Here is a 12,803-nt window from a genome sequence, read left to right as displayed (position 1 = left end):
GTGAGACTCCATCTCAAAACAAAAAACAACTCCTAAAATGCATGGCTTCAAGGCCTTGTGCTGTTTATTTTCTATATTTAATGCTGTCAGAAACCCGAACCAAGGCCTCAGTTCGGACTCTGAGACCCCACCCTGTGTTCTCCACCTTGACTATCCTTAGCGGCTCCCAGTAACTTCCTGAACAAAGCCACTTGTGTCTAATAAACAAGCAAGGCAGGTGGGGGATGTCCTGGGATATGCTGCATTTTGTAGCTTGAAGGTGGGATGTTTTTAACTTAAACTTGCAGGAATCAGAAGAGTCACAATGTGGTAGGAAAAGGCAAAAAGGGATTGTTTCTCTTGGCTTTTATTAAAAAGAAAAAAAAGGAAATATAACTGCGGGTCAACTAGCAATGAGGCAATGAGAGGACTTTTTGAGGATGTAAAATTGCAACGATGAGGAAGAGGGGCCGACTTTGCAAATGCTGGAAGAGTAGCAGCCGCCAGCTGAACCCCACTTGGTGGTTCCTTTGACACTGCTTTGAAAGTTTCATTTTGAGTCATCCTTTGTGCTCAGCAGTCATCCCCGTTTGGCAGATAAATGACCACAGAGATAAAAGACCTTTGAACTATCTCTAAATAAATCCCTATAGCAATTCCTACCACCAACACCAAAAAAAAAAAAAAAAAAAAAATCATTAGTAATATGCTCAACTCATAGATGTTTCTCCAGGCATCAGAGATTAGGCCCTGGTACTGCCCCCCAGCTAACATATAATTCAAGACAGTCCAGGCCTTCCAAGTGCCCAGCACCACTGCAGATCACTGTGTGCCCACTCTGTACCTCAACTAAGGAAGTTCCTGTGGGTGGTCAGCCGGGAGAGACGCCAAACAGCAATGAGAGCAGGACATACTGAGCAAAGTGCTGTCCTAAGTGCCCAACAGACAATTTCAACCTCACTACAGTGACATCAACAAGGAGGGGCTGCTGTTATCCCTGATTTTCCAACTGTCAGGAAACATTTCAAGAGGTTAAGTCTTGCCTAAGGTTTTGCAGCCTGTCTCTGTTCAGAGGCAGAGAGACCACGTTCCTGGAATCAGGGTATCTGAGTTCTAATCCATTCTCAGAGTGGAGGCTCTTTCTAACAGACCCTGCACTCCTCACCTAGAATTTCACATACAGAGCATATTAGCCATGCTTCAGAGAATAAATGACTTCCTGTCTGAACAGAACACAGTTTTCTGCTGGCTATTCTGCCAGATGCATTTTCAATGGCATAGAATTCACCAAAAAACCTTCCTTGGGGGAGTCCAAAGAGAAAAAAACAAACAAGAGAACACCAAACCAGGAGGAAACAGCCAAGCTACATATTTTAAACCCCCAGAGAATCCAAACACAGGAAGAAAAAAAGGGAAAAATAGAAGACAGGGTTGAGGGATAACCAAATATTCCCAGAATATACTTATGGAACACAAGTTTGGTAAATCACCACATTTTAAGCTCAACTCTGACCCTTGCTCCCATGATTTTAGATCTTTTGACATTTGGTGCTAAAAGGAAACAATTTGATGACGGAACAGTGGTTCCAAACAGAGGTCAAAAATCTGTTTATAGTAACGAACGTTCTTAAAGAGAAACACTTGCCCTGCTGACGAAACAGAATGGTCCTTAAAGTTTCTAGATTATAGAACAGAAACAAGACCTCGGAGGGAAAATGCTGCTTTGCTTTTCTTCTTCATCTTTTCTTTTGGAATATGTAGAAGCTGAGAAGCAGGGAGGTAAAGTACGCTGGCTGAATGTGATTGTGAGTCACAGAGGCAGAGTCGGTGCCCAGGGCTCCCATCTCCAAGGCCAAGGTTCTTTCCCTCATACTTTCAGTTGACATGTCCAATGCTCCCTGCTGCCATGCAGAAAAGGTCGTTCCCCGCATTCCCTGCTGCTTTAGCTATAACATAATCAGGGAGAAATCTATCAGGAAACAAAATTTCCAGGCATTCTCATGAATATATAGAAATGTGGTACTTAAAACAAAAATGTTTTTAAATCTCAGGAGATAAAAACTAAAATGAAACAAGAGGGGAAATTCGACTTCTTGTGTAGAAATGCTAGGGAGACCTGATCTCCAAGTCAGGATGAGGACGTTGTGGAGGAAGAAGCTCATACTCCCAGGAGTTTAAAACAGCACATTCCCACCCCCAGAAGAAGAGAGGCCAAGCCTTCTGTAAAGCAGAATACTTGGGAATGACCAGAGAAAGTGCTGACAAAAGAGGATGGCAAGGGAGGGACACTTGAACCACCAGGAGAGTAGAAGGCTCTCTGAGCCACCCACTAGGGTGGAGGAGGAGAAAACCATGGGTGCAGCAGCCAGAGTTCAGGCAACCTACACCCTTGGCAAAGCAAGCCACCCTTCACCCTCTGCCAAACACCTCTTCTCATAGCCCCCTCCTCACCCACCTGTAAACAAAATTGCTACGACCATTAAAGGTCAAGAGAAAAATGTGCTTCTCAGGACATGCCAGGAAAAGGGAAGAACCCTAGAGCAATCACTCCTTGCTGACAACTGTGTTACCAAAAGGCTCCGCTTTCATGTCTCCCATCTTAAGCTCCTCTGCACAGAGTCACTCTCACCAAGTTCCCCAGCACCCCTGCAACGGTTCCTTCTCTCTGATTCAAAGCCCTCTGAGCACTCCTGCTACTTACAGAATTAAATCCAAACTCATTTATTTGACATTCATTGATCTCTGCAACCTGATGCCAACCTCTCTTCCCATCAACAACATCTAAGAAACATTTTTCCCATCCATACTTTGTGTGTTTGCTCTTTGTGTAAGGAGGAAATTAGTGCACGACTTATTTGGCTTCACAAAAGCAGATTGTGAATGCTCAGGACAGAATACAAGAGTCTTTCCCTACGCATATGATGATGGTCTAGACCAAGACAAATCCTGAATGCGTTTCTAGGACCATGGCAGGCACTTGATGGGTATAAGGATGAAGTCCTTGCTACAGGAGGAAATAAGATCTCCCAATGGAACTGGAGAGGAGGAAAAATTAAATCCAAAGAAATGAAACAGAAGTTGTATTTGTGTCAAAAGCAAATAAAATTTGTAAATACAATAAATGAAAAAAAAAAAAAATAGGGCTTTAACTAGTGAGATTTGAATGCTCTCTCAAAACCATGGAAAACTTAGAATTAAGGAAAATGTGCCAGATTATGCTTGTGCCACCCCAGCTATATGAGAAAGTATGGAAGAAACACTCTAGTGACCCTCAGCTTCCAGAAATCCTTTACTTTTATAGGGTGTGGCAACTTACAGACTGTAATACACATTTGATTGGAGTCTAATAGAATTGGCTTCATAGGAAAACCTTGCCCCTTCCAGCTCCTCCTCCTTTGAAGCAATCTGAGCCTCAAGTTCCTATAAATAAATAAGATTTGCCTGGCAGGATTGTTATGAGGACTAATAGATAAGGTGAGTAATGCAAAACAGCTAGCAGAGGGTCTGCCATGTAGCTCAAGAAATCAGAGTTATTATGATGATGTGTACTCTGTAAATTATCCATTTTCTTCTAAAATCTTCCTCTGAGTTATATCATGTAGAAATCATCACCTGTATTTGGCAGATGAGGAAACTAGGGTTTCAGCAAATTCATACTGCAGATCCAGATTCACAAAGCTGCTTGGTGTCAGACTATCACACCACATCTCCTACCCTGAGTCACTGTATGGCATCCATCTGGAACTCCCATGCCCTTATCTTGCTGTTGAATCTAGGCAGGTGTCCTTGACTCCTAACATCCTCAGGAAAGAGAAGAGCTGCTAAGCCCTGCCCAGCTTGGAAACTCTTCAAAACTCTGTCACTACTGGAATTTTTTTTTTTTAGATTGAGTCTCATTCTGTCATCCAAAAAGGCTGGAGGGCAGTGGCACCATCTCAGCTCACTGCAACCTCTGCCTCTTGGGTTCAAGTGATTCTCCTGCCTCAGCCTCCCAAGATGCTAGGATTATAGGCATGCACCACCATGGCTGGCTAATTTTTGTCTTTTTAGTAGAGATGGGGTTTCTCCATATTGGGCAGGCTGATCTCGAACTCCTGATTTCAAGTGATCCACCCACCTCAGCCTCCCAAAGTGCTGAGATTACAGGTGCAAGCCACCGTGTCCCACTACTGGAACATTATTCCAGAGACTCATCTTCATGTTCTCTGTCATTTTAATCTAATCACCTAGAAGGGAACCTGAGGAAGTGTAAGTTATTAAGTCACTTACCTGAGTAAGTTTAAGATGCAACCACGTTGGTCCCATGATAAAGAAAAAGTTACACATGTAGCATCCATCTGCAAAATTAGACCTGTCCAAAGGAGAGTTCAGAGGCCCCGAAGTAGGTTCTGAGCTCTCCCCTCAGCCCCTACTTCTACCAAATGCCGCTTTCACACCTCATGTAAATCCACTCATCATAGACCCTCTCCCAAATAGCATCTCAATTCCTATCCTAGTTTCATATGGAAGAAAAGAGACTTTTATCCTGGTTAGAAGAGTCCGTGCATCCTTGAGCCAGGGAGGTAGTACATGGGCTCCTCCTCACAACTCACCACTTAAGTGGCGATGTTCCCTGACCATCTATAATCCCTCTCCAGTTTGGAGAGTTAGCCCTAGGTTTAAAATTTGGAACAAGGCTGTTAACAATACTAGACATAAATGCCTTCCTCCCAAAGCAGTGGAACATGTATAACTAGAGTTAACGTCACAGAGAACTAGCCTATAATATGTAAGTCATGCTACCCTTATCACACAGAGCTTTCTTTACAAACACCAGTGAAAAAGAAAATCATTTGGGATCCCATATAAGTTGTCTTTGCCTGAGGCTGTCAAGCAATGACTTCAGCAAAATTAACTAGTTCACTTAAACAACAACAAAAAGCAGCACATAAGATAACACCTAATTTCCCCCAGCCTCCAAACTCGGAGGCTGAATTATGAAAAGCAAAACAAAATAAAACAAAACCTTTATTATCCTGAAACTCTATGTCCTTACCCTAAGTTAAGGATCAATGTACATTTTTTGTAAGGATCAGAGAGTAAATAGTCGAATCTTTGAAGGTCATAGTACCTCTGTCACAACTACTCAACTCTGCCACTATAATAAAAAGCAGTCAGAGACAAAACATAAACAAATGAACTTGGCTGTGTTCCAATAAAACTTTATTTATAAACACTGAAATTTAAATTTCATATGCCTCACATATTACAAAATATTATTCTTTTGATGTTCTTCCAACCTTTTAAAAATGTAAAAAAACATTATTCCCTTGGGGGCAATACAAAAACAGGCAGCAGGGGGCTGGATTTGGCCCAGGGGCTATAGTTTGCCAACCCAGGCTCAAAGTCAGCACATATATTCAGATGACTCCCTAGCAGGAATCGCTACCAGCTCAAAGATCAGCTTAACAGGGCTTCCTTTCTAGCTCCTAGTGTAGGACCTGCTTCCCAGAGGCCACTCCATGTCCACTTATTCAAAAAGTGGTACAACTTATAAAAATAGATCCAGAAGGTGACTTCAGGATTAGATGCTGGTGGGTTGCTTACAAAACCTCATCCTCATCCATTCTGTGCCAAATTACTGATCACATACTTCTCATTCATAATAAGTAAGTAAATTCTGCAAGTTTATGCCACTAAACTTTCCCACACACACAGTAGTCAAGGTTTCCACATCTCAGCCTCAGCTTTAGCCTTTGCTTACTCTCTGGTTGCAAAACAGCAGGAATTTGAAGGGTAATAAAGTTAACATTCTCATTCCATAGAGATCAGAGAATGTTCCTGTCATCTATCAAGTAATTGAGACTCAGTGATGATAGCTTTATTAATTCATTTCCGGAAAGTAACAGTGTTAGGCATGAATAAACGTAAGAAGGGTGGAGAAGTATCACATGAAGCAAGTTTCTAACAATCAAAAAGTTTTGAAGGGTATTCCCATCACAGCATCATCATAAAGAGCACTGTGCATTGCATTTCAATCCTTCTCCTTCCTCTCTGTCCCCTTCAATTGCTGAGGCATAAAAATGCTTATTAAAAAAAGGCAAATCACATATTCAAATGAGCAATTTTATTGCTTTCCCATAAAGTCCACAAAGAGCATCCAGCTTTTTGGATGAAAACGAGCAGCCTGAGAACTTCAGATATGAGCACCAAGGTCCACTGCACATTTCAGCTTTGAAATCATCCCGATGGTACAGATTCCAAAGCTTATTCTGGTGTGTTCCAATGGGGAAGAAAGCTATATTTGGGAACAATCAGTGGCTTTAGGAAAAGTGGTACCTAATCAGGACAAGGTATTCTCTTTTTAGGGCAGCGAATTTGGGTTTGAACTCCCAAAACTGTGGGTTGCTGCTTAAATCCTGGCAGTGAAGGTGATGGAGACAAAGGATAACCATTTTTCAAGACAACCCACCCACCCAAAAATACAACAACACACAAAGAACTGGCCAACTCAATGGCCAGAAACAAAGGTATTCATTTTCGTATCTGAAGAGACCCAACTCCAACGCAAAGCCTCACTTTCAGAGCCTGATTTGAACTATTGCATTTTCTTGCCCGAAGTTCAGAAGTTTCTGTATGTGTGGAGATTAAACCTTTGGTTTCACGACAGAGTACCCAGAAATCACTGCAAAGTTGTAATGGGGGAGGAGAGAGCACGACCTCTATGTTCTGGCAAAACAAACCAATTTCTAAAAGTTCTTTTGTCTTCCAAAATGTTAAACTAAGGTGACCAATTGTCCCAGTTTGCTAGGAACTGGGACAATTTCTGGATGCAGAATTTTCAGTCTTGAAACCAAGAGAGATTTTTTGGGCAAACTGTGATGTGTCAGTCACCCAGAAAGTCTCTTCTAGCCCATTCTTTGAATTTTAAATGCAACAAGGTAAGTCACAACACCCAGTATAAGGATGGACACAAGCCCCCTGTGCTAAATAAATAATATGATTCCTAGTGGTTTTAATGAAAATAACTACCCCAAAGCTTAAAAACAAAACAAAACCTAATGGTAACAGAAATGCTATGGATTATCTTTGGGCTATAAAGAAGAGAAGTTCATTCATTTGTGCCATATTTAGCTAATCCACATAGCTAGAGCCCAAATAAATGATCAAATGTCAAGGAGAGAGTGACAAAGACTATGATTAACACCTACAACCTAGAACCCCAAAACTCTGTCAGTAAAAGGGCTTCTTTCAGGGCCATCCCCAAGTCCCAAAGATTCTCGAAGACAAAAACTTACTATACTAAGGCAGTCCTCTGCTATCACAGCTGAGTGCCACACACAGGAAGGGAGGTCACTGTAAGTCACTGTAACTCCCTAATATACAAAATAAATTCAATGAAATATGAACTCATTCATTCCCAACCAATTGACACCACCAACCACCTGTCTAGCTACTTTGCACATCTATGTTTGACTTTTAGGAGGAAAATAACAACCAACCAAGTTAAGTCAATGCCCAATCTTAAAAGTCCATGATGTATTGGACAGAGATTCAGGCCAATCTCTTGCCCCTTTTTTTGGTTTTCTACAGTTCCAGTTCTAATGCGCATCACTGGCTTTCACAATGATGAGTTTTCAGCTCTGTGAGAGTCTTAGTTACTACAAAGACAGGGCTTCCATAGTCAGGCGAGTGACTCATCTTAGGAAGATTTACAGTAGTAATGACTGAAATCAAAAGGAGATTTTAACAATTCTTGACTGTTCTGATTAACCCAAATTTTTTAATATCTCACTCCTAACTATGAAAACTAATGCAAACAAAGAAAAAAATACTAAAAATTTTGTTATGGCTTAGCTGAGCCAGACAATTGGCTGTTATACAATAAACAGGAACTCTCCAAAATTACAATTCTATAGCTATTGTTATCAGACATGCAGAAGATATGATAATGAACTAGATACTATACCAAGATTATAGCAGAAGTGTTTCTTCTTGAGTCCTTAAATATTCCATCAAGGAGATTGGTAATTAATGAGTAGATAAGTACAGTTGACCCTTGAACAACACGGGCCTGAACTTCAAGAGTCCATTTATATGAAGATTTTCTTCTACCTCTGCCACCCCTGAGATAGCAAGACTTTCAACCCTACCTCTTCTTTCTCATCCTCAGCCTACCCACCATAAAGACAATGAGGATGAAGACCTTTATGATGGTGCACTTCCACTTAATAAATAGCAAATATATTTTTTCTTGTTTTTGATTTTCTTAAGATCATTTTCTTTTCTTTTCTCTAGCTTACTTTTTGAAAGAATACAGTATATAATACATATAATATATATAATATAATATATTAAATCAGTGTTAATCAACTGATAATATTACCAGTAAGGCTTCCGGTCAACAGTAAGCTATTAGTAGTTAAGTTTTGGGGGAAGTCAAAAGTTACACACAGATTTAACTGTGCAGGGGTCTGAGTCCCCAACCCCATGTTGTTCTAGAGTCAAGTATAATATATAAATAGACCCTAAGAAGTTGAGGATAAAATGGCAAAAACAGAGAAACAAACAAAAACAACTATAAGACAGTGCTTCCTACCTTCTTTTTGGAGTGGCTTCTTTCTTCCTCCTTCGTGGCTTTGCTATTTTTTCCAGCACGGGACACCTTCTGGTCCCCAGACTGCTTGATGGTGATCTTGATCTCAGGTGGACATATATAGTTCTCCAAATTCTTTGGGGGTTTCTTAGCCCGCTTTGTGGTCTGAATCTTTAGCTTCAGACTTCCCTCTGTGAAGTTTGCCTCCTTGATAGAAAATTCCTGCTCTTCCAAACCATCTCCTGCCACCCATTTCTCACTGTCCGCGTTGGAGTTGGAATCCACATCCCGCCCTGAGCCTAGTTCATCCTCCTCCTCTGGCTCCATGCGTTCTCCGGCCACCGGGATCCCCTTCCCAGGTCCTGGAGTGGAGAGCAAAGGTTCTCCTGCACAGCCAGGAGCAGCTGGGGGCTTGGCTGAGGAGACCGGCAGGAAGTCTGACTCGCCCCCTCTTTGCCGGGAGCTGCTTAAGGTTTCCCTGGACTCCATGACAATCTCTACAGTCTTCAGGAGTTCTCAGGAGGGGGAAGGGGAAAAGGGAAAAGGGAAAGGTGAGAAGAGAGGACACCCAAAATTCCAAGAACAAAATGGTCCAGTTGCTAGGGTCAGATTCCCAGGGATGGAGACACGATGAGGTGTTCAGAAGAGATCAGATCTGCAACTGAGAAGCAAAGAGACAGTTAGGCATGGCAGAAAGGAAAATGACCTCAAAGGTTACACAATCTAACTTCTAGAGGCCCCTTTCCACTTGTCTATGGCATCCAGAAAAAAAAAAGTGATGGAAAAACATCTAACCAGAATAAGCACATCCCCAAATTAGATTTTACTAGAGCAGAGGGAAAAACACATTCACACATGCCTTCATAATGGATTGCTATTAATTTTATGGCTGTAGGCCCAAGAAAAAAGATAAGAGGTGCGAGTTCTCCAGCCCGGTAGCAAGCTAGAGGTTTCTTTATACTGAAGCTTCAGCCGTGAGTCACTGTTAAAACCAATCATGACTGAAAGGGAAGTCTGAAGTATTGAGGCTCAGGTCTGCTGGAACTGTATTTGGTTGGCTTTTTGCACCACTTCTCTCTCACATGTGAAGAACAGTTTGCAAAGCTGAGCACAACCCCCATGCTGCCTGGGCCAAACTCTCCACCCACTTGGAGGAGGGGCATTCAGCCTATCTCTTAACTGTTTTACCTTTATCATTTTTCACTATGCATTATTTCAATTATGCAAAGACCTCTCTATTTCTTCAAGCAAATGCAAAGCTTAGGTGTGAGGCTCACAAAAAGAAAATAAAAAGAGTTCAGTGGCAAATCACTTATAACAGTGTGATTAATGGAAAACAACCTCAACAAATGTTTCTACTGACATAAAAAGGAGGTGTTTAATCATTATCAATTATTTAGATAAAAATAGCCTTTCTAGACAGTTGTAATTCCCTTTCTGGTTTCTTAAATGAAGTAGTATTGTGTATCCACAGCAGCAAAAGAGAAAAAGGAAGAGAAGGAGCATTTTATAGGCCTGTGGAAGTGTCAGGAGTCCCCCCAGGATCTTCCTCTCTACCTTCTTCCAAGATGAGAAGAGAAAAATCAGTTAGGCTCTCTCTGAACTATCACAGGATCAGCTAAGCTTGCCTTCACGCTTCTTCACCCCACGTTCCATTATTCCCAATTTCATACTCATAATTTTCAAAGCCCAAAAGGAAGCCCAAATGCTCACTCTCAAGAGAAAACCAAGAGCCCTGGGGCTACAAACATCACATCCTCCCGCCCTTAGGCTGTAGGCTGGATCACACTCAAGCCTTCTCAGCTGCTGAACACTGCTGTTTCCCAGCAGAAGACATAACTGTTCATCTTAGGTTTCTACCTCTGAGCCCATCAATTTAAAGAAGTGGCTGGCAAATGTGCCCACCAGAAAATGTCCAACGCTGCCTGCAAAGCCACATTCAGAATAACCAAGAACTGGAAGTCTGAAGACCAGACGTTTGTCTTCTCTCTCCAGAATCAGCACATTTTTAGCTGACGCCCCATGAGGAAGCCAGCCAGGAAGGCAGCCCAGGCTCCAACATGGACCCTGCTCCCCAGAGAAGCCCAGGAGCATCAGCTACCGGAAAATGCTCAGCTTTGCAGAAAGACACATTTACAACTGCTTCCACTTCAGGGAAGATTCAATGAATACAGCTTTTCTAAAAAAGAAGAAGCTGCCTAGTGAGAGCATGAGCATCTTCACTGACACTGTTGAGCCAAAACTGAAAACAGCCACCTGTGACCCACGCTACAGGACGGACAAAGTCTCCACTTTGGGAGGTGGGGAGAAGTTAGACCAGATGACACTTGATGTTTCTTTTACTGATAAGATCTTTGGTCTCATCTAGATTTATCTGCCCAATAACACACACCATTTTTAAAAAGTTATACTCAAGTTGACTTTACGGAGGCCTCTCTTACTAGTGTCAGACACCACCCCAGCTGTTGGAGACATCAATGTACCTTAGGGCATTTCCCCATTTGTCAAGTGGTAAGAATCCAGTAGGTCTTTCTCCGTGTGTATCCCAGATCCATGCAAATTGCAAGCCATGTTTTCTTATGGCAGTAATGTTCAGAGTCTATTCCCTTTGGCAGGACTCTCCAAGGACATTTTAATTCTCTAATACCTACCTATAAAATCTCCCCAGGTAGATTTTAGAAGAAAAGGCAAGGCATATATATACAAAGTTCCTAAATGAAATCCATTTGGACCTTTGAACCAGAGTAGGGAAATATATGTTACAGATTCTGTGATATAATAAAAGAAGGTGAACTCTAAACTTCAGATGAATTGATGGGCTTATACAGCGAATATATTATTAATATTAAGAAAATACCTTCCATTAAAAAAAGGTTCACTTCAGAGTGAAATAAATGAAACAATCATCTCTTACATTTAACTGTGTGTACAAGACAAAGTTCCAAAACTTAAAATTCAAGTCATAAGAGATCCATAAAAAAAAAAAAATTCAATTCAAAAATTTTTTTTCAGTTCTCCTCAAATCAAAATACTAAGATACAAGGAAAATACAATCTCTTTCCTCCAGGAAGTTATGCTTTTGATGGGAGATTTGACAAATCTCTCTAAAACAAAGCAGAACTTTATATGTACTATAAGAAAGGACAGAATCAAAAGGAGAAAAAGTTTTTTTCCACTTGGGCAAGGTGTAGATAGCTAGGAAACTACACAGAAAGGCTTCAAGGAGAACACAAGACAGATCTTTGATCTTGATGGAGGTTTCCTAGGTAGAGCAGGAAGAAGGAAGAAGTGGCAGATAAAGGGAAGGCATGATGCCACGTCCCGGGCAGGCATGTGCAGGGTTATGCGGAAGAAAGAGGGAATTGATGTTTGGCTAGGAAGTATGGTAGAAACTGGAAACCTGTGAGAGATACAGCTAGAAATAAAAGGTCATGGCAAAGTCATGAATATCCTTGAATGTTACGCTAACGAGTTTGGATTTTATCTTACAGGTAATGTGAAGTCATTTAAGGAATGGCAGCAGGGAAGGAATAATATCAAAGCTATGCTTTAGTAAGATAATTCTGGTACATGGTGTGAGGGTGGGATTAAGGGAAACTGATGGTAGAGGCAGGGGGCCATAAAAAGGTTCAGCTGAAATTTCATTCATGTTGCTTGAAGACCCAAACCAGGGCAATGTGAGTATGTCACAATAAATACTGTAGGTAAAAGAGTAATGCAGTTTCAAATAGCCTTAATCTTTAGGAATTCATCTATTCCAGACTTTTCATACTTGTCTCACCTTAAAAGACCAAAGCAAATTAGCCACCAACTTGCACTCACTACTCAAGTCAAACTAGTCTCCACAGCAATGTTATACATAGTTCTTTCGGTAATTTTCAAAATATACAGAATCTGTTCTTATATCCACTTCCTCTCATCCTTGCAATGCTGGCCATGCAATTGGTGTTCGCTGAATGTTTGTTGCATGAAGGAATGAATAAACAAATGAATCAAAAGATCCCAAGCCTTTCCATATTTCCAGGTCATCCCCAAGTCTTCACTTCTCCATGGCAATATTCTGTAAACTCCAGACCATGGTGCTCACTCCTTGGCTGGACTGACATTGCACCCAGCTGTATAGTTCGTCACTAAATACCAGCCTTGTATTGTCTTCTAGTTGTTTTGAGCATATAAATCTTATTTTTCTAACATGATTGCAGCTCAGCCTCAGGCTGAGACTAACTGTGGTTATATAATGCTGACATTA

The 12,803-nt window shown here is 41.3% G+C and overlaps 1 protein-coding gene across 1 annotated transcript in view; it reads right to left on the bottom strand.

Moving 5' to 3' along the window:
• SETBP1 (SET binding protein 1) overlaps positions 1-12,803 on the bottom strand; it is a 362,514-nt gene that overhangs the window by 349,261 nt on the left and 450 nt on the right. Inside the window, 1 exon segment of the mRNA XM_030926012.1 lies at positions 8,558-9,215. Coding sequence (XP_030781872.1) covers positions 8,558-9,043 — 486 coding nt within the window. The 5' untranslated portion in view covers positions 9,044-9,215.

The sequence above is a fragment of the Rhinopithecus roxellana genome, chromosome 21 (assembly GCF_007565055.1).
Source record: "Rhinopithecus roxellana isolate Shanxi Qingling chromosome 21, ASM756505v1, whole genome shotgun sequence".
In the NCBI taxonomy this organism is placed as follows: domain Eukaryota; kingdom Metazoa; phylum Chordata; class Mammalia; order Primates; family Cercopithecidae; genus Rhinopithecus; species Rhinopithecus roxellana.
This window is presented reverse-complemented; position numbering and strand designations above follow the sequence as displayed.